This window comes from Lineus longissimus, chromosome 2 (assembly GCF_910592395.1).
Source record: "Lineus longissimus chromosome 2, tnLinLong1.2, whole genome shotgun sequence".
In the NCBI taxonomy this organism is placed as follows: Eukaryota; Metazoa; Nemertea; class Pilidiophora; order Heteronemertea; family Lineidae; genus Lineus; species Lineus longissimus.
This window is the reverse complement of record NC_088309.1, coordinates 16,779,808-16,799,577: the sequence shown is the minus strand read 5'-3', so window position 1 is coordinate 16,799,577 and position 19,770 is coordinate 16,779,808. Positions and strand designations below refer to the sequence as shown.

The 19,770-nt window shown below is 41.5% G+C and overlaps 1 protein-coding gene across 1 annotated transcript in view; it reads left to right on the top strand.

Moving 5' to 3' along the window:
- The window catches only part of LOC135482680 (transcription elongation factor SPT6-like), a 49,911-nt gene that overhangs the window by 24,572 nt on the left and 5,569 nt on the right, over window positions 1-19,770 (top strand). Inside the window, exons 20-28 of the mRNA XM_064762935.1 lie at window positions 7,323-7,530; window positions 8,141-8,288; window positions 13,421-13,569; window positions 13,878-14,125; window positions 14,778-14,866; window positions 16,132-16,247; window positions 17,293-17,415; window positions 18,028-18,188; window positions 18,809-18,999. Of these exons, the coding sequence (XP_064619005.1) occupies window positions 7,323-7,530; window positions 8,141-8,288; window positions 13,421-13,569; window positions 13,878-14,125; window positions 14,778-14,866; window positions 16,132-16,247; window positions 17,293-17,415; window positions 18,028-18,188; window positions 18,809-18,999 (1,433 nt within the window). The remainder of the gene's footprint in view (window positions 1-7,322; window positions 7,531-8,140; window positions 8,289-13,420; window positions 13,570-13,877; window positions 14,126-14,777; window positions 14,867-16,131; window positions 16,248-17,292; window positions 17,416-18,027; window positions 18,189-18,808; window positions 19,000-19,770) is intronic.

Genomic DNA, 19,770 nt, shown 5'->3' with positions numbered 1-19,770 from the left:
AACGTTACAGGAAAAGCCCTAACATTAGCCGTTACAGGAAAAGCCCTAGCTATAGCCGTTACAGGAAAAGCCCTAACTATAGCCGTTACAGGAAAAGCCCTAACTATAGCCGTTACAGGAAAAGCCCCAACTATAGCCGTTACAGGAAAAGCCCCAACTCGCCATTACAGGAAAAAGCCCTAACTATAGCCATTACAGGAAAAGCCCCAACGTTACAGGAAAAGCCCCAACGTTAAAGCCCCAACGTTAAAGCCCCAACGTTACAAGAAAAGCCCTAACATTAGCCGTTACAGGAAAAGTCCTAACTATAGCCGTTGCAGGAAAAGCCCTAACTATAGCCGTTGCAGGAAAAGCCCTAACTATAGCCGTTACAGGAAAAGCCCCAACTGGCCATTACAGGAAAAGCCCTAACTATAGCCGTTACAGGAAAAGCCCCAACGTTACAGGAAAAGCCCCAAAGTTAAAGCCCCAACATTACAGGAAAAGCCCTAACATTAGCCGTTACAGGAAAGCCCTAACTATAGCCGTTACAGGAAAGCCCTAAATATAGCTGTTACAGGAAAAGCCCTAACTATAGCCGTTACAGGAAAAGCCCTAAATATAGCCGTTTCAGGTAAAGCCCTAACTATAGCCGTTACAGGAAAAGCCCTAACTGACCGTTACAGGAAAAACATGCACTCACCTTTTTGACTGCTGGAGCATTCAGGCACATCCAGCAAACAGTCACGGGAGCCGCCATTTTGTTTTCGAGGTTCGAACTGGAAAATGGAAACGACCAATCATGATTGGGTTGGTGGTTTGGAACAGCTGATGTTGAGCATTTGGTTGTGGTGATGGCATTTTTGTTTAGATGCTGTTGTCTTATCAAAAAATGTTTCTCTGGCCATGTGATCTTGCAATTCATATGTCTTGACCACTTCCATATGCCTTAAAGGGAGACTACAGACATCAGCAAACCTTGCTGAAGCTCGGCAGGTGAAAGTTAGCGTATAAAAATGTCAGGCACACTGAATACATCCAGGCTTCAAGTGGCTTTTATCCACCCACAAATGTAGTATCCCACAAATGCTGAGTTCTAATAATAATACGAAGGTTGAGGAGCGGTCCTGCGAAGTCAAAAACTTGGTGGCCCAAGATGCACTGAATATTCCTAGCTGGGCAATTGACCTATTGAACAACTCGCTATACTTCCTTTCAGGGCATTCTGTTGGGCCGAGAAGGAAACCACACATTTATGACATTATAAGTTTACTCAAAATGGTACAAAATGTAGGAAAATTTCTTTTTCATTTGTCTGTCCAAATTTATAGCTAAATGACCTGATCTCGTCCAGATACTGCTGTCCCTGTAGTATAAACCCCGGACTGTAGGTGGTTCCTTGTATGCATACGATATAATACAACTGCCATAGTCATCACTCAATCTTTGAACCATCACTCGGAAATTGACCCAGTTTCGTATCAGTGCTCTACTCTGATGAACCTTGATATTAAAGGGACAACGTTACCTGGCCTGGAGGATAATGACCCTGCTTGACACCATGCGCCACCACCAGTAGTATCCCACAAATGCTGAGTTCTAATAATAATTTTGGACGGTGTTTGCCGAAGCAGTTTTGGACATGGCATGTGAATTTCAGGCAGGCCTAAGGTTACACCCCGTTCTAGTGCATTGTTTATTGCAGTTCAATAACTTTTCAATTATCCTGTTTGGAGAAGTTGCGTCCTGCTGGAAGTAATTTTTGTATGAAAAACCAGCATATCTCATGCCTAAGTTGTCCCTTTAAGGTCAGTGTTCTCTTGGGTTGTCTTGCCTTCAGGCATTCATTTTTGCTGGTAGAGCTAACACTATTAACCCGTTTGTTTCTGGAAAATTCTTGCCAGGCGTGCCAAAATGAGGTCATATTGTCTAGAATATAATTCTCGGTCGAAGGCTTTTTGTCTGAGTCCATACAGCCTATATTGAGTGAGTTGTGGCAACAATACACATTAGAATCGGCTCCTGAAGGTACCATACCCCCTTGGGCTAAGCTGATGAACACTTTTTGCTGGAGGCCTATACAGGGTAATCCATAAAAACGGGCCATCCCTATTTCCAGTACCTTCTGATGACGAAAATAACTAATGTGGGTAAGTGGGAAATCTTCTCAGATGAAAAGAGATAACAAGATCATTCAGTTCGGTCCAGTAGTACTTTCTGCTTTGTCTTTTCAATTCTTCAATATTGGGGTGGGGGTCTGGAGATATGGAACAAGGATTCCACAATGCAGCGTGACCCACTGATGACATCATCTGGATATTGCCACTGACTCTGGACCTGAACAAGGAGATTTAGAGCTGGTCAAACATTTGTCAAACTGCCTTGGTAAGCTAGTCTGTTGGGGCTAGCTCTCAAAGATTTTACAGATTGCTGCTAGCCCAAGTGAAAAAATGACCTGGGTCAACTTCTAGGCTCTTCTGGACCACCCTGTGATGTAACCATCCAAGTAGATATCCTCAGTTCTTTGAAAAGTATGGATATACCAAAAACAAGTCTGGACTTAAACTTTTTATTATACACTTTTTATTGCAAAATTGTAATTCGAGAGGCCCAAAATCTCATCAAAATCAAAGAGTTATCGAAGTTATCTGTCAATTATTCCTTAGCCATTTACATCTTAAAGGTTCAGACTAATTAACAATGTTGATTTTAAATTGCTTGACCAAGAATGCATAAAGACTAGCTAAGATGCTGTAGTATTGTTTCAAAATTTTTAGTCTTTATGAATTCGTGATGTAACCAAACTTTTCTTAGGCTTAATCATGTTAACAATAGCGGTCAGTTTAACCATTCACAAATTGTATACTTCTGTTTTGGATATTTGGAAAGAAAGTAAAGCAAAGGAACGAAAAGCAGAGTAAGGCTTCATTCTGTGATCTTCATATGCTTCTGTGGAAGGCGTAGTTTTTAAAATGAGGAGATCAGAAGTCCGTGAATTCTAACCCCCAATTTCAAAATGTCCTGCTCTCAGCAGCTGTTGTGTGGTCGTCTTCAGTATCATATTTCTGAGTTTTTCATCGACCTCATTCGGTGATTTTGGGGAATAATTGGCTGGTATTAACAGTTATTCTCCTCCTACAATTGGTACAATTTCCATCCGTGCAGAGCATGATGGTTGTTAACACATCCACATTTCCCACAGTGTTCCCCTTCTGATGACATTCAGCAACTCACATCGGGCATCTTGACTTCTTAACCAATTCCACTGCGGCCGCAACATTATCTGAACTGATTTTTGGTTTTTCGCGCCAATTTTCGAACATATTTCCATGTAAGTTATCAGCGCATTCTACAAAAAACCAGCTAATTTCTCCCAGTATTCTCTGGTGCTGTTACTGCAGTGGCGGGCATCGTTCTCATGGAAACAACCTCCAAAGAGCAGCGTTGGTCTCTAATATCTTTTGGCAATTAGGGGAATACTTGGGAACTGACAGTTATTTTATTATTACCACACCGATTACAATATCCTTGGCCACAAAGCTTTCCACGTTTGTACACACATCCACATATCCCACATGTACACTTCCCCTTCTGATGACATTCAGCAACTCTGGCCTCATCAGCCTTCCGTTAACAATTATCACCCACTCTAAATTGATAATATAACGCCACTGCATCTGGCCCTAGCATTTAGGTCTTTGAATCTACCAATATCACAATTAGGTGTCCTAGGATAAAATTTTATTGCTCTCTTACGAACATTCTTGAAAGCTGTTCGGTACATTTCCCTGTCCTCCTCATAAGCAGGTTGTTCTTCCTTCAACTTGTCAAGCTGCTGCTTTAGATCCACCAACTTCTCTATGTAAGTCGAATGCAGCTCGGCCTGCTCATTCAGAAGCAGATTCGCTGCAGCGACAACATCAGCAGATGTCTTCTGGTACCCTTGCATTGCCTCCAACCGTTTCTCTATCACTCTCACAACTTCAAAATCGGCCCCAACTTGTTTCTTCAAAGCCTCCTTATTCTTGAGGATCTCCTCAATACACTTCTCAGCATGGTCTTCAATGGACTTAATCAACACGGCTTCCATTTCTTGTGCAGTTGCTTTTGATTCCTGCAGTTCTTTCTCATCGGATTTCAACATCTCCAACCTCGTCTCTTCCTTCTCCACTGCACTTCGGACTTTTACAACCTCAGTGTTGACGACATCGTTAAATGTCTCAACTGCATGGTCCACATGGTCCAGTGAAATACAGACATGGCAAACATTCATCGAGCATGCATGGCAGAAAAACTTGAGAACCTCGTCATGGGCTTTGCAAAAAACTTCATCCCTTGTCAGTCCAGCAAGAGCAGTCACCACGTGGTTCTGTGTTACTTTATTCATTCGATGAGCTTGGGAGCACTTCCCACACAGTGGCATTGATTTGCACTCCTTACACATGTTAACAGCCTTTATTGTTTTACCTTTAAAGTGACACAGCTTGCAGTTGGCATGTCCGAGTGCGTCCTCCTTGGGATCTCTTGCTGTGGCTTGTGGGCGACCAAGTCCACGTGGCAGCATATCCTCATCTCCCCCAGCACCAGCAACATTAGTCCCACTCTTGCCCAATGTGGAGTCATCTGGTCGGGAATGTCCTTGGCAGGCAGGACAGGAGATCACTTGGTGCTGACTTTTTATCTGATCCTTGATGTGGGTATGCAGGCAGCTCTCACAGTAAGAGTGTTCACCTGTGCCATGCTAGAAGTAGAAAGGAGGATTGAGAAACTACATCGCGATGAAAGGCCAGTTCAGTGATTATTGAGAAAGCTTCACTAAGACTGAGCCCCAATCGCAATTTAACCACCAAGCACATGGCAAGTTAGTAAAAACAAGTCTATTTCAGCCTCTAATTCTTCCTTATTACGGCTAACTAATGCATACAATCAATCCCATAAAGTGAGTTAGGGGAAGTCGCACATTTTTCGTGGCATTATCTCTACATCAGAGACCATCAGCGACGACCCGCACTGAGGAGAAGTTGGAAAGCCCTGATTGATGGGTCACAATTTTCAAACTGCCCTACCTTCCAGACGGCTGGGGCATCCAGGCACATCAAGCAAACCTTCGGGTTCGTCTCTGCAGAGGCCATGTTGCTTCAGAGCTATTTAGTCTATGAAATAGAAACAACAGAATTGAGTGAATTAGGGCTAAATGGGATGATATTTGACATGCATATGAAATAAACCATTGCAGATTAAGGGTTGGCTACAAGCACCACCATTTCAGCTGGAACTTGAAGTCCTAAAGCGATTAAAACTTCTTCAAAATGAAGTGAATGTCAAGGAGCTGAGCTTTTTGCCAACATTTCAGCTCCATCGAGACAATCAATAGCGAGGGTGAGGTATCAATTTCTATTCTAAAACATTTAAATAAAATATCAAATAATGTCGTTTTAATTGCTTTTTGACAGCTTCCACATTTTGCAACAACCCAATGGTTATGGTTGCCTAACCATAACTGCTAAATTCAAAACAAGGCTTTGTTTGCACACAGTGCATTTACACTGTAAAGTGGGGTTCATTCTACATCCAGGTGTTTAAGAATACTACACTATACATGTACATCTTCAGTTTGAAATAGACATGGTGCAATTCTAGTCCTGCTTACCTTACCATATACTGCAGACTGTTGTAGGTTCAACTCCCTGCTCGTTGTACAAACGCTACTGGTTTCTCTCAAGGCTCAATACACTGACGGCAGAATTGAGATTCATCGAATGCATCATCAGCATTCATGATAAAGACTTATTGATCAACACTGGGAACTTGACCAAGTCGGCTATGTGTATAATATTGATGTCATTTAAAGGGGAGTGTGTCTGATAATGAGTCTATCTAAAAACAAATCCTTCGCTTTTAAGAATGATAATACATTCACTGCTGATTACTGACCTAAAACTAATGGGTTTAACTGCATTCGGGTATAGCAATGCTATACAACCAATGATGTTCTGCCAACCATCCCCCTCCTCCCAAGAACAAAATGTTAAATACCTCTGTATTGAATCAGGACACCCTCGTTAGTATGGACACTGATTTTGTCCCGAATGGGTAATTTCTATAGAATTGGACCTCTGTAATCAGGACACCTGTATTCAAGCAAGACAACCTCTCTTGTATGGACACTGATTTTTGTCCCAAAAGGTAATTTCTATAGAATTTCACCTCTATAATCTGGACACCTCTGTATTTAAGCATGGACACTGATTTTGTCCAAAATGGGTAATTTTTAATAGAATCTCATCTCTGTAATCAGGACACATCTCTATTAAAGGCAGCATTTGTCAGTGCCAGGGTTGCCCCTGATAGAAGTGTCTTCTGTATTAGAAAGTGTTGGCAGTTGTTCCCTGACCTGTTTATTGTCATTTTCATAAACATACCTGCAGTGCCACCTGCATTGGAATTCACTTAACTACCATATGGGCTAACCCAGCATAATCTCGGTACAGTACCCCTTTAAAGGGGATTTCGCATGACCAACGTTTCGGCCGACTTTTTACATTTTCTCGGGCGGTGAAAATGAACCTTCTCATTTCCTGATCTAAAATTTTGCACTGATCAGTAAGCTAAACTCGGCCGAATGAACATGTTGAGAATAGGGCCTACAATAGGGTTAATTTTTAACTTTTAATTTTAAATTTTAAATTTTCATGTATGATTTGACAATGCACCAATTACTTCGATACCGACTGAAGTGTGGTAAAGGACATTGTATTGCTTGAATGAAGTTCGCTTTAGAATTTGTCAACTTTGTGTCAAAAAATGCAATATCTCGCTTAATAGTGACCTGTTTTCGATGATATTTTTATGGTAGGCACTCCAACGAACGATACATCACATGTCAAACCGACTTTGGTTTGACCTATATACTATATACATGTATATTCTTTTGTTAACCAGGATGAATTCCTAACCACCAAATATCTATACGGTGAGCACAATGGCCCCTGGTCGTTTCATTTTATAAAAATATTGGTAACTAGAAGGTCAATGGAACACCTTTTATTGTCATAAATTATGCTTAAAATCTCTCTGAAATCTAAGTTATGATGAATGGAATGTTCATACTCTAGTTCCATCAATCACTGCTTCATAATGAATCCGCACAAAACAGACACACCATACAAGGCGAACATAACGTCATGACCTTTGGTGTTGACGACCCGTTGTCTTAGGTCAATGAAACTAGAGTTCGTGATGGTAATTTGGCACTGAAAAAATTATCATTGACTATAAGGACATATAAGAATTGAACTGGAATAGATATAGGGTTAAAACAATTTGACACTCTCACTTTGCAGTACGGAGGCGTACGTGGAGGTTTTGGATGGTTCCCGTGTCCATCCTGAGACCTACGAGTGGGCGCGGAAGATGGCAGTAGATGCCCTTGAGTATGATGATACAGCAGAGGATGCCAATCCTGCAGGAGCCCTGGAGGAAATCCTGGAGAGCCCAGAGAGATTGAAAGATCTCGACTTGGATGCCTTTGCTGAGGAGTTGGAGAGACAGGTTGGTTTTGGATTTTTAAGAGCATTGATAATAACAAGAACTAATTGATGGATATCTTAAACATCGTGCGCGCACACTCTCGTATCTCTTCAACATAGTTTTCATTGAGAAAAGTTGCGACAAACCGACCTCCTGCTGACATTTCTCTCAATAACGTAGTGATGCTTAACCGATGATGTACAGCTGCTATTGTGACATAACCATATCCAAGTTTTATTCTAAAACATCCCGCAAGTCACGAGATAGGTGAAAAAAACTTCTCGTATCCAAATGAAACCAACAACGATCGTGCAACATTGATATTGTTACATCACACCATCCTCTATTGAGTGTTGTATGGTCACGCAGAGAGAATTATAAGTTTTTTGTGACATCAGCATGACATCATTTTGTAAACAAAGATATTCATCTTTAAAGATTGGAATGATAACAATAATAATTGGCTTTTCTATTTTCCTTTGAGAACAATCCTAATTCTCCATGAATTGAACCTAGGTGCTATTGTGTGGTAGGCAATAGTGTTAACCACAAGGCTATGAGACTCCTCTATCTCTTCTGTTGCCAAAACCGACATCGGTTTCACTTACATTTCTTCTTTGCTTTCTTCTAGGGCTACGGCAACAAACACATCACGCTGTACGACATTCGAGCCGAGTTGAACCACCGTTACAAAGATCTGAGAGTGCCATATCGATCACCTACAGCTGAGGAAAGATTCAATCTACTCACCAGGGAGACACCACAAACATTCTATATCGGTGAGTAATGGCACTATTGTGTGACTTGTTTGAGCAGCCAACAAACAGCTGATGTCAGTTCTTCAAGGATATTCTGTTGCTCTGAGTGGTGTGGTAAGACATTAATACCAAATCCCAAGGCTGTGTCTCCTTAGACTGTTCTCTTGTGGACTTGTGGCGCCGTGATCTTCTGACCTGGCGAAAAAAGAATCATGTTCATTCTTTATATTCCCAGTCAAAAGATCAGGTGTGCCGTGATCAGGAAGGAAAGTTCACTCGGTACAGCCCATTGGAATGCGCGATAAGCCAAAGAAAGGTTCATTTTCTGTGTGGCGCCTCAGAAGGTCATAGGGGAACATGGGTAAGAACAGTCAGTGGAGTGACACAGCCTAAATGACCGGAATGGGAATTGGGAAATCTTTCACAATAGCTCAAGCAGGTGCTACGTTTTGTATACATATGAACATATGTGTACATATGTGTTCATATGTGTTCATATGCGTACATATGTGTTCATATGTGTTCACATGTGTTCATATGTGTACATATGAACTGGATATTAGGTTGAATATTATCTAAAAGGCAAAGTTTGCTTGTTTCTTTGAATCAGAGAGCAACAAGTCTTCTGCTTCTAATGCACGATAACTGGCCAACATGAGAGGGAGGACTTGGCATGAGGGAAGTACATGACAAGTTCACCTGTATACTGTACTATCTTCTCAAAATACCGGACGAAATAGGATTTTTAAGCCCCTTTAAGTTTGGTGCAGATTTTGTTTTTACAGCTTGAAGAAGTGTCTAGTTTTTAACTAAAACACTTTCGACCCCATCTGATGTCGGTCTCCATCACTTTTCTGGCAAAAAAAAGCCCTTCCAGCTGGTTATTTTTTAGCTCAGCTGACAAAGTCAGCGGAGCTAGTAGAATTGCTGTTCAAATGGTGTCCGTCCTGCAATCCATCCATCCATCCATCTAGGGACCCATCTGTGGACAAAATTGGACATTTCTGACCGGGAAGACCCAGCCACTTCGTTGACGGTGGTAAATTAGGAGTTGCCCAAGGTGAACTCAAAAAACGAAAAATCAGCGCGATCCGACCTATATTAAGAGAATGAGGTCATTTCGCGTTTAGATTTCTTTCCCTTTTTACCTCGGTCCACAGAGCAAATATTGATTTCAAATATGGCTGAATATTTTTTAATATTTTTTCATTTTTAGCTCACCTCTTAGCAGAGGTGAGCTTATCCCATACCGTGGCGTCCGTCGTCCGTCGTCGTCGTCGTCGTCGTCGTCGTCGTCGTCCGTCGTCCGTTAGCAGGGCACGTTTCGTAACTGTTAGAGCTATTGAGTTGAAACTTGGTACACATGTACCCTTATGTAATGACACCTGGGAGACCAAGTTTCGGTCCGATTTGTTTCATGGTTTGGCCACCAGGGGGCCAAACGTTAAAAGTGAAAATATGCAATATCTCCCTTAATAGTAGTCGGGAAATTTTGAAAAAAATATGGTAGGTACTTCTAGCAAAGGTGCATCATATATCCTCCGGGTTTTTGATTTGACCTCCTTTTCAAGGTCACAGAAGTCAAATGGTGTAAATTAGCCGTTAGGATGTAATGATGGCACGTTTCTAAACTGCAATGACTATTGATACCAAATTTGGTACACATTTACCCCTTAGCCAGGTGATCTCAGGGACTGAAGTTTGGTCCAATATGATTCACCACTTGACCACCAGGGGGCAAAATCCAAAAACCTTAAAAATGTGATTATTCCTTAACTTCTTGCCCGATTGCCACCAATTTGATATCATGGGTACATCCAAACACCATACAGTATATGTCACACAGGTTTTTAATTTGACCTTCTTGTCAAGGTCACAGAGGTCAAATGGCGTAAATTGGCCGTCAGGCCGTAACTATGGCACGTTTCTTAACTGCAATGACTATTGATCACAAATTAAGTACACATGTACCCCTTGGTCAGGTGATATCAGGTACCGAAGTTTGGTGCGATCTGATTTGCCGTTTGGCCTCCAGGGAGGGGGCCAAATCCTAAATTCTTCAAAATGCCATTATTCCTAGTAATGACTTGCCCGATTGGCACCAATTTTATATCATAGGTACATCTAATTCTAACAACCATTCAATGTGTCACCCGGGTCTTCTTTGATTTGACCTACTTTTCAAGGTCACAGAGGTCGAATGTACTGTAAATAGGCCATTTTGGGGAAATTGTAATTGCTTGGACCTACATCAAACCTAACACTACATGACACAAGACCATGCTCTTTATCCATCTTTCCTCCACATGAGGTGAGCACAATGGCCCTGGCCATTTCATTTACTTTTAATGGAATTAATATAGTTTTCACCGCCAGTTGGCGCTGCAGGCACATTGACTGAATTTTGGCGATTTCAAATTTGGCGGTGGCTCAACTTTTTGCAAGCAGTGCTGCTGATTGGCCGATCGATAGAAGAGATGCCACCATTTAAAAATGGCGGTAGTCGCTGCTTCAATGAAGGTGAGTGAACTTTCTCATGTTCAATCGGTTGATACTCTTTTAATCAACATGACCATGTACCTGAAATTTGTGAAGGTACTGCAAAGAGTCTATATAATTCAGATTTATCAATAGTTTTTTATAATATTGCGGAAATTTTGTGCACAAATTAGCGAAAGTTGGTGCTCGTCTCATGTCATTTTAGAGCGAGAAATTTGTTTCCGTCGATCTCTACCACTGAAAAATCGCTTGCATAGCTTCGAATTTTTGTGAAAATAAGTATCTGAACTTGGTTTCAAATAGTCTAGAGAGTTACCTTTGTGGTGATACATATAGTATGTGATAAATATTTGTGGAATTTGTGAAATTCGGCTTTCAAACGTGCCGATGATGCAAGCGATCTCACGTGAATTTTGCAAGTCCTGATTTGTCGACCGGGTGTCAAGAATCACTTGCCTTAATTCAGTTCAAAGATCGAAAATAATATCTGAACTTAGTTTCAAATAGCCTACGCAATTATCATTTCGGTGATATATAATGCATGCATGTAATAATTGATTGATCTGCCTAAAACGCGCAATTAAAACGGCGAAAGATCTTGATAAACACTCTGGTGGCGGTCGCACTAAATAACGACCGGTAGGGCCCGAAGTCTGGCGGAGAAAAAAAGGTAGCGCCCGGAGGTTGAAACGGGATTTTTATGCACTTTTAACTGTATATTTATGTTGTTTAGATGTATTTCTAACAGTTCTGTAACTTTGATGACCAAGCTTGCACCCAAATGGGGTAAAATTGATGCTTGTTTATGGACTGCGCGAGCGACCGGAGAATTCGCCGTCGGCCATTTTGGCTACGGTCCCTGAGTTGTTGTGGTTGGCAATTTTGCAACAAATCTCGCCATTTACGTTTGTTTTCTCCCTGTCTGGTCATTGGCCGTGAAAAAAATTATTTTGAAAGTCACATTATGACATCGTAGTATGAATTCCACTGCAGTTTCGTTAGGCAGCAATGCTCATGTTTTTGGTTTGCAATCCTGTACTGTCTGTACACTGTGCTGTGCATGGTTGTACTGTTGGCTGTAAAAAAAGACAAAAACGATAGCCTAAGACTAAGAGGATAACTCAACAGGCCCTCATGATTCAATTGATGGACACCTTATTTGATAGTACCTCATCATTAAGTCCACTAGATCCTGTTCTGTCACATGTCGTAGACGATAGACAATTTTCAAAATGTAGTACACCACTCGCTCATCTTTAAGCCCAGCTCTCGGCTCACATCATGTGGGCACGGTTGGCTGTTGAGTGTTATGGTTCAGTCTGTGAGACTAATTTAAAGAGGTTACACTTTTATTTTGAATTGGAAAACAGCCCACAGGACTGACTTTTCACTGAGTAATAAGTGTGCCCTTCAAAGGTTAAGTCTCTTTCTGGATTTGCTTCCATAGATGCCTTGTTCAGGATATCATCTGACCGATGCCTGGTCAAGCACAGACTGTATCCGGTGGTGTACATTTCCCCGTCTATGTCACCCTTTTTTATTCAGTCAGTGTTAATTTCTCTTCTCTTTTTTTACAGATTTACTGTTGTTGGTTATTGCAAGAGGAGTCGTTGGCACATTTCAAGTCCAGGGAAGCACTTGCTGTTCCCACATTCAGAGTAAGGTGTGCTGACTCGTTCTACTGCTTTCCATTCCCGGAGAGCGTTATCAAATATCTGCCGCAAGGCAACAAATATCTGCCGCAAGGCGCTTCAAATATCTGCCGAAAGGCATCAAATATCTGTCACACCAATAAAGTTCATTTTGTTAATCAACTCTTTATCTTCTTTTCTTCACATACAAAAAAGACCGTCCCAAACATTTGGCTGCATCCACTTCATCAATGTCCAGACAACAGTCGGTTCATTTGACCATTGTAAAGCACCAGGCCCCACCTCACAAAATACACTGTGATAATTATGTACCTTGTGTCCATGTGCATGTTATTAGTTCCACCTACGCTGCATGAAGACAAGGACTCCACTCTTTGACGTCACCACACAACTCCTTGACGTCATCACACACCCCACTACTGCAACGGCAATAGAAATGACTTTACGTCATATAGCAGGGTGACGTCAACTCAGTACTTCAGCATGCACTGATATAGCAAGAAGGTCTTCGCACCAGCACTTCTGCGTGCTAGACGTTATAGCTTCACGTTGCCTCATAATAACGGTACCGACACACACTTGGCCCTTGCCTTCACCTAGCCATTTCAGCTGAGCGCCAGGCCCTTGGGCCTCTTGTTCTCTAAAGGCTTCAGTGTTAGAACGACATCCATCTTTAGGGGGATGTTGGAACTGAATCATTTTCTGCATTAAAACCCATTATAAAGTGATTCTGTCTTCAGGAATTGTTTTAGTGGTTTTGGGGCTGCTGAAATGGGGATCATTAAAGAAAAAGAAAAAATATATAGCTGGGGGTACAGTAATCTTTTCGCTGTTGATTCAGCAAGCTCTGGTCTTGGGGAAGCTGTCACAAAAAACCTTATTGAGCTATCTTAAACTGTTGTTTTGCCCTGTGGTTCTGAAATGGGTGCACTTGGACCATGATTCCCAAAGCATTGCGTAATCTAGGAATTTTTGTATTAATCGATTCATTTATTCTCTTAGGGAAACTAGTCATGTGTACAGTGACAGGCATAGCCAGGAAGCGACCACTAGGGGAGCAACTCGACCAGGCCAACCCTGTAAGGAATGATGAGACAGGCCTGTGGCAGTGTCCATTCTGTCTTAAGAAAGATTTCCCTGAGCTTAGCGAGGTACGTGACATCTGTTCAGATTAGTTTCTTTTGTAGGACGATATCATGACATCTATAAAGTTTTGCGTGTTTGGCATTTTAAACCAAATGTTTAGACAGAGTATTTGTTCCAAAAATTTCTCTATTGACAGTTATTTGAGCATGATAATAGAATACCCGTAATCCATTTGTTAACTTTTCTTGTTGCTGATGGAAATGTTAGTGAAAGTGACTCTTGATACAGCTATTATACTCTTTTCAGTTGTGATGTGATTACCAGTAGTTCAAATACAAAAATATTTGACCTAACCTCATCTGTCATGTTACAGGTTTGGAGCCATTTTGATGCTGGGAGTTGCCCAGGAACAGCAGTTGGCGTCAAGACAAGGCTGGACAACGGTGTAACCGGGTTCATTCCGACAAAGATGATCAGTGATAAACATGTGACAAATCCCGAAGACAGAGTCCAGGTGTTCCAGACATTACATTGCCGCATCACTAAAATTGACATTGATCGATTCCAAACTGACATGACATGTAGATCTTCAGATCTTGCTGATAAGGAAGGAAAGAGGAAGTAAGTCATTAGGATTTTACCTGCATGGAAAGAAAGGCTATAATAAATCAGGCTGGCAGACTGGCTTAGTAGGCAACCATTCTAAGAGATGAAATTCCGATTTAAAACCTTAGGAGTAGATTGGAACCCTAAAGGTGCCGTGTGCAGACCCATCTTTGTGTGGAAATTACCTGCCTCTCACCTGTCCAGTCACCAGCTATGGGCAAATAGCCTGCCCGAGACTGCAGCCTCTGGCCAATTTGGCGCTTAACTGGCTGTGTGGCACTACTCAAAATATCGCATGAATGGACGACAACAACTACTAGAACTAGTGTTCGACCTGAGACGATGGCATTAGTCACCAGACCAGGACTATCCATCTGAGATTGAATGCAGAAGAACCTGAAGCTTAGAACCACTCGCTGCAAACGATATTTGCAAAGATTTTGTTGGCTACTATTTATTTTCTAGTTCTATTCCATAATGCATGCAATGACACGCTCTCAGGCATTCCATGGTGTCATTACATTGTGAGATGCCGCACTGGAGTGCATGACACTGAAGAGCAAAATGTCAATGCCATACACTACTCTGGCATCTATGCTCATTTTCATGTTGGCATAACTATTCAATTTATTTTCATATGTAATATCTTCGTGTGAAATTTTTTCAGACTACAGAAAGATCTCTACTATGATATTGAACTTGAAGAGGACGAAAAGAAGAAAGAGGAAGAAAAGAGGAAACAACAAGCCAGGCAGAGTGAGTTGATTGTTCTTAACTCTTAGAACCCTGGCTTCCCCAGAGGTACCCACCTCTGTACCCTGGGTTCCTGGGGTATTGAGAGGGTATTTGAAAAGAATCAGAATAAAAACTATAAGAGAAAAACCTTCCAGGTAAAGTTTGTGATGTTCCTCTAGCTTTCCTCTATCTATTAAAAAAGAGTCCTGAATGAAAGAAGACGCCCCAATTTCTTTAAACAGAGGTGAAAATGTGAGTGGTGTCCACTTTCTTGACATTTTTACCGAAACCGGCTCTTTCCCAGCCCTAGGCACCCTGCTGGGCTGCCCTATGAAAAGATCGTCTGCTTGACTGGCGTTAGCAACACGCTGAGTGATGGGAGAGATGTCCTGTGGTAGGTGGCTGAACTAATACTCGTTCAGTAGCTGACGGAAATGGGCCTTAATCCGTTCGGTACCAAAACCGGCCACTCGGGTATATGTGCCTCTTGTCAGTGACACAGAAACCAACCGCTCGGGTTCTAGGGGTTAATTTTGAGAAATGTGGTGTCATGCGTACAGATCCCATCTAACTTGGGTCTACTGACCCGTGAAAGGTGATCTTGTTGGTTGGAGCTGAATTGATTTGGCCAGGCATCAGCATTCATATAAGGAACGGGCCATCTTCCTTGTGTAATTTGACTGCTCGTCCTCCTCATGATACTGGTAGAAATATCTTTTCTTCTCCCATTTGCGCCTAACTTTTTGCTTATCTTATGGCGCAGCATCCGTCATCATCCGTTAGCAAGGCACGTTTTGTAACTACTGGAGTTATCGACCTGAAAGTTATGTTCCCCTATGTAATGACACCTGGGATTTCGGTTCTGTTCAATTTCTGATTTTGCCACCAGATGGCTAAAACTGAAAACACAAGAAGTGCTATATCTCCCTAACTAAGGGCTCGATCATCACCAAAATTCTATTGTTTGCACATGTAATGACGATGCATAACATGTCACACAAGTTTTTGATTTGACCTACTTTTCAAGGTCACATAGGTCAAATAGTGTAAATTGGTTGATGGTGGCATGTTTGGTAGAGCTATTGGCTTGAATTTGGTACATATGTAGTCCTATGTTATGAAACGTTGTAGACTTAATTTCGGTCTGGTTTGATTCCTGTTTTGGCCACCAGGCGGCTAAATTCGAAAACAAGAATATGTCTACGAGGGAGGTGAGCACAGTGGCCCTGGCCATTTCATTTTCGTTTTCTTCACAATTTGACGCTATGATTCAATCCAACTTGCAGCATACATCAAGCGTGTAATTGTTCATCCGTCATTCCACAATATTGGCTATCGGGAATGTGAGAAACTCATGCACAATATGGAACAGGGTGAGGTGGTCATCAGGCCAAGCAGCAAGGTGAGTTTCCAACTGATTTTTGTCAAATTGTCATCAGTGTTTACACTTGCCAGACCTTGTTACAATTACTAAGTGCTAATTATAGACCCCACATACAACAAATGTGGGGTCTATATTGAGATTACTAGGAGAAGGTACTAGGCTTCTGCATTCTTCCCAGGTTATAATATGGAGGTAGTCCAGCAAAACTGCTATTTCAACTGAAAAACTGTCACCCCTGTCCCATCAAACTAAACTCGATCTAGTGCACCTGGCAAAGATTTTTTCGAAATTCGGATAATTTTGATGACTTTGAAGCGTTTTTATGCGCCGATTTTCTGATTTGCTTTCAAATCTCCGGCACGATTCTGTCAATCACACGTATATTAGCATAAGCTCCGCCCCGTAATGGTGACGTCATATCCTCATGCATCATGGCGGCAGTATCTCTTTGCCAAGGTGGCGAGCTGTCGAGTATTTTGAGCAAAGAACGACGGTTGACATGGTTGAATGAAGGAATAAAATAAAGGAATAGCCTTAAATGCTTCTCGATGATCCATCCTGCCAATCTGAAAAGGTTAGGGTGCTGTTTAAATGTTACTGAGCGTGTGATTTTGAGAAAGCGCGAGCGTGTTTGTCCGGAAATAGATCATCCGCGAAACGGAATAGATTTCACTCCTCCATACGTGTACTGTGTGGGCCCGTGGGGGCTATCAAATTTGCTGACAAGCAAATTTCAAATTTCTAGTTTTGGTTACTGTTAACCGCAAAATATTTGTGCCTTTATATTTTCCTGATCTTGGTCCTGGTCACTTATCATGTCCGGACACCTATTTTCAGGCTTGCATAGATGTTGTAGCATCTTGCATAGGAATGGTAATCATGGGTTTGGCGGTCGTGGGAGGGGAGACTAGGGGGCCTATCACCTGTGCCAGGAATTTGGCATGAATTTAAATGGTTTTGATCATTTTGATAAATCATTTTGATTAATGGTCATGTCAGTTTTGACAGTTGTTACCTTTTTGGGACAGTGTCTGGCAACTCAAAAAGTATGTTTGCTTTCCAGGGATCAGATCACTTGACTGTGACGTGGAAGGTGACAGACGGTATCTCACAGCACATTGACGTTCTTGAAGAAGGCAAGGAGAATGCGTTCAGTTTGGGAAAAACTTTGATTGTAAATAACGAGGTATGTACCGGGTCAAAATGTATCGGAAGAAATATTGGTTAAAATTTCTCTTTCAAAATTTATCATGTAATTTTGCCAATAAGGTTGTAGTTTGAGCTGCGAAGGGAGTGGGTGGAATGCTCATATTGGAATCCCTTAAGGGAGCATCTCAAAATAGGTCGAAACCTAATGGGATAAACATTTTCATCTGAGCTGGGAGGTCATCTGTTTCAACATCCAAACCTTGTCTTTTTCATATATTTAAGCTTCATAACTTTTTGGCATCAGCAGTCCCATACTCAAAGTTTACAGTGCTAGAATGACGTGAGCTGGTGATTCTTTTTGTCTGTACTATTGTGATTGCATGCAGACTGTCTGTATGGAAATAGATGAATCTGTGAAGTGAAATTAATAAAGCTTATGCTTTTTAGTCTTTTGAGTGGGGAAAGCGGGTTCAAGGAGAAACTAAAATACTTCTCTGTTTAGACTGTTTAGACTTTAACTTAGTTGGAGATTCTACCAAAATAGGTCCATCAGACTAAAAGAAGAAAATCACTGTAAATTGTGATAAGTTGTTAATTTGTTTGACCCACTTATGTACCTGCACATACAAATTTTTCAATTCCTCTTCAGGAATTCGAAGATCTGGACGAAATCATTGCGAGATATATCCAGCCAATGGCAGCTCATGCACGAGATATCATAAATTATAAATATTTTGTGGAATCGGCCAGTGGCGAAAAGGATGAAATGGACAGGATGTGTAAAGAGGAGAAAAAAGCTGGAACTCACAAGTAAGAAAAACGTGTTTCCGGATGGAACTTCACGCCACATTGGACAGGTGTCATTTCTGTAAAAATGCATTGAAAGTATTGAGCAACTGGTTCCAAGTCGATTTCATACCGAAAAGACCAATATTGAATTGGCAAGCTGGCACAGACCTGCCACCAGCAGGAATGAAGGCAATCCCGCATTCTCACTGCAAAAACTGCCTTCACAGCAATCTTATTTCCAAAATGTAGGCTCACAAAATATTTAGAGTTCAGGCAGCCCTTTAAATTATTAAATTTAAAGGTCTGCTACGGGAGGGCTGCTGCTAAATTATTGAATTTAAATATTTTGTTTACTGAAATAAAATGGTCGTTTCCTCACAGTTGAAATTTTTTCAAACTTGATGTTTGGGTTTGCCTCCTTGATTGCAAAGGTAATATGTTAGTGAGCATTACCCTTTCTTGAGTAAAGAGTAGTTTCACGTGACGTCATCACCTGCCAATGCTGGAGGGACAGACAAAAAGGCCAGCCAAAATAACCATGACAGGATTTGATTCAGTAAGTCGAGCACGACAAGTCGTTGTTCTGCCCTCCAACAAGGCTAACGGTGACAACACTCTATACGTTAACCGTCTGCTTTCAGGATTCCATACTTCGTCAGTGCAAGCAAGGCTTTCCCTGGCAAATTCCTCATCTCGTATTTACCACGTGTGAAAACTCGTCACGAATTCATCTCGGTCACACCCAGTGGTTTCAAGTACCGGAACCAGAACTTCCATTCCATCGGCTCGCTCATACGGTGGTTCAAGGATCACTTCAGAGATCCCATTCCAGGTACACAGTGAAATATATAATTTTTTTTTATCAAAAAATTGGTTGGTTTGTGTCGCATGATTTGGAGAATCAACAACTCAAGAGAACCCCAAAAATGTGTGTCTTACTTGGTTGCAATTGCCTTCAGAGCCATTTGCAAGGGTTGCTATCGAAGGCAAGGCCAATAAGAACATACTCACTCTCATTTCCATACTTTCTACTACTGAGCTATTTGGTATTTTATAAAAAGAGGGAAAAAATGTCTTCACTTCACTTAGAAACCAAACCAAAGTGTGGTATAACATGTAAACAAAGCATTCAATTTGCTGTATCTCTTGGACTGGATGGTATAATTGTGATTAAACTACATGTAGTTGATTTGATGTGGAGCTTCACATCCCTTTCATGAGGATAGGTTCATGTCATGCTCATCTAAAATCAGGTTAATTGGCCTTTCAACTGAGGATATCCATTATTGATCATCTGGGTGCGCCGCACATGCATGGTGGCAGTTGATCTCAATTTAGCTTGGTCATCGAGTTTGCAAACTAATGTACTTGATCAAAATTTCAAGCTTTGGCTTCGGAACCGACCCCCTTGATTTTGTAATTGGAAAGCATTACAGATGTCCTTAGTGTATAGGTTAACCATAGTGAGCATATTGGCTGGTTTATATGATGCGTAAATTAATGGGTGTGCATCAATCACGCTTTGAAAAGTTGATGATCGGTGTAACTGGATGACTTTGCCAGGATTCGTACCAAAGGGGACGAAGACTTGGGAGGGAAAGAA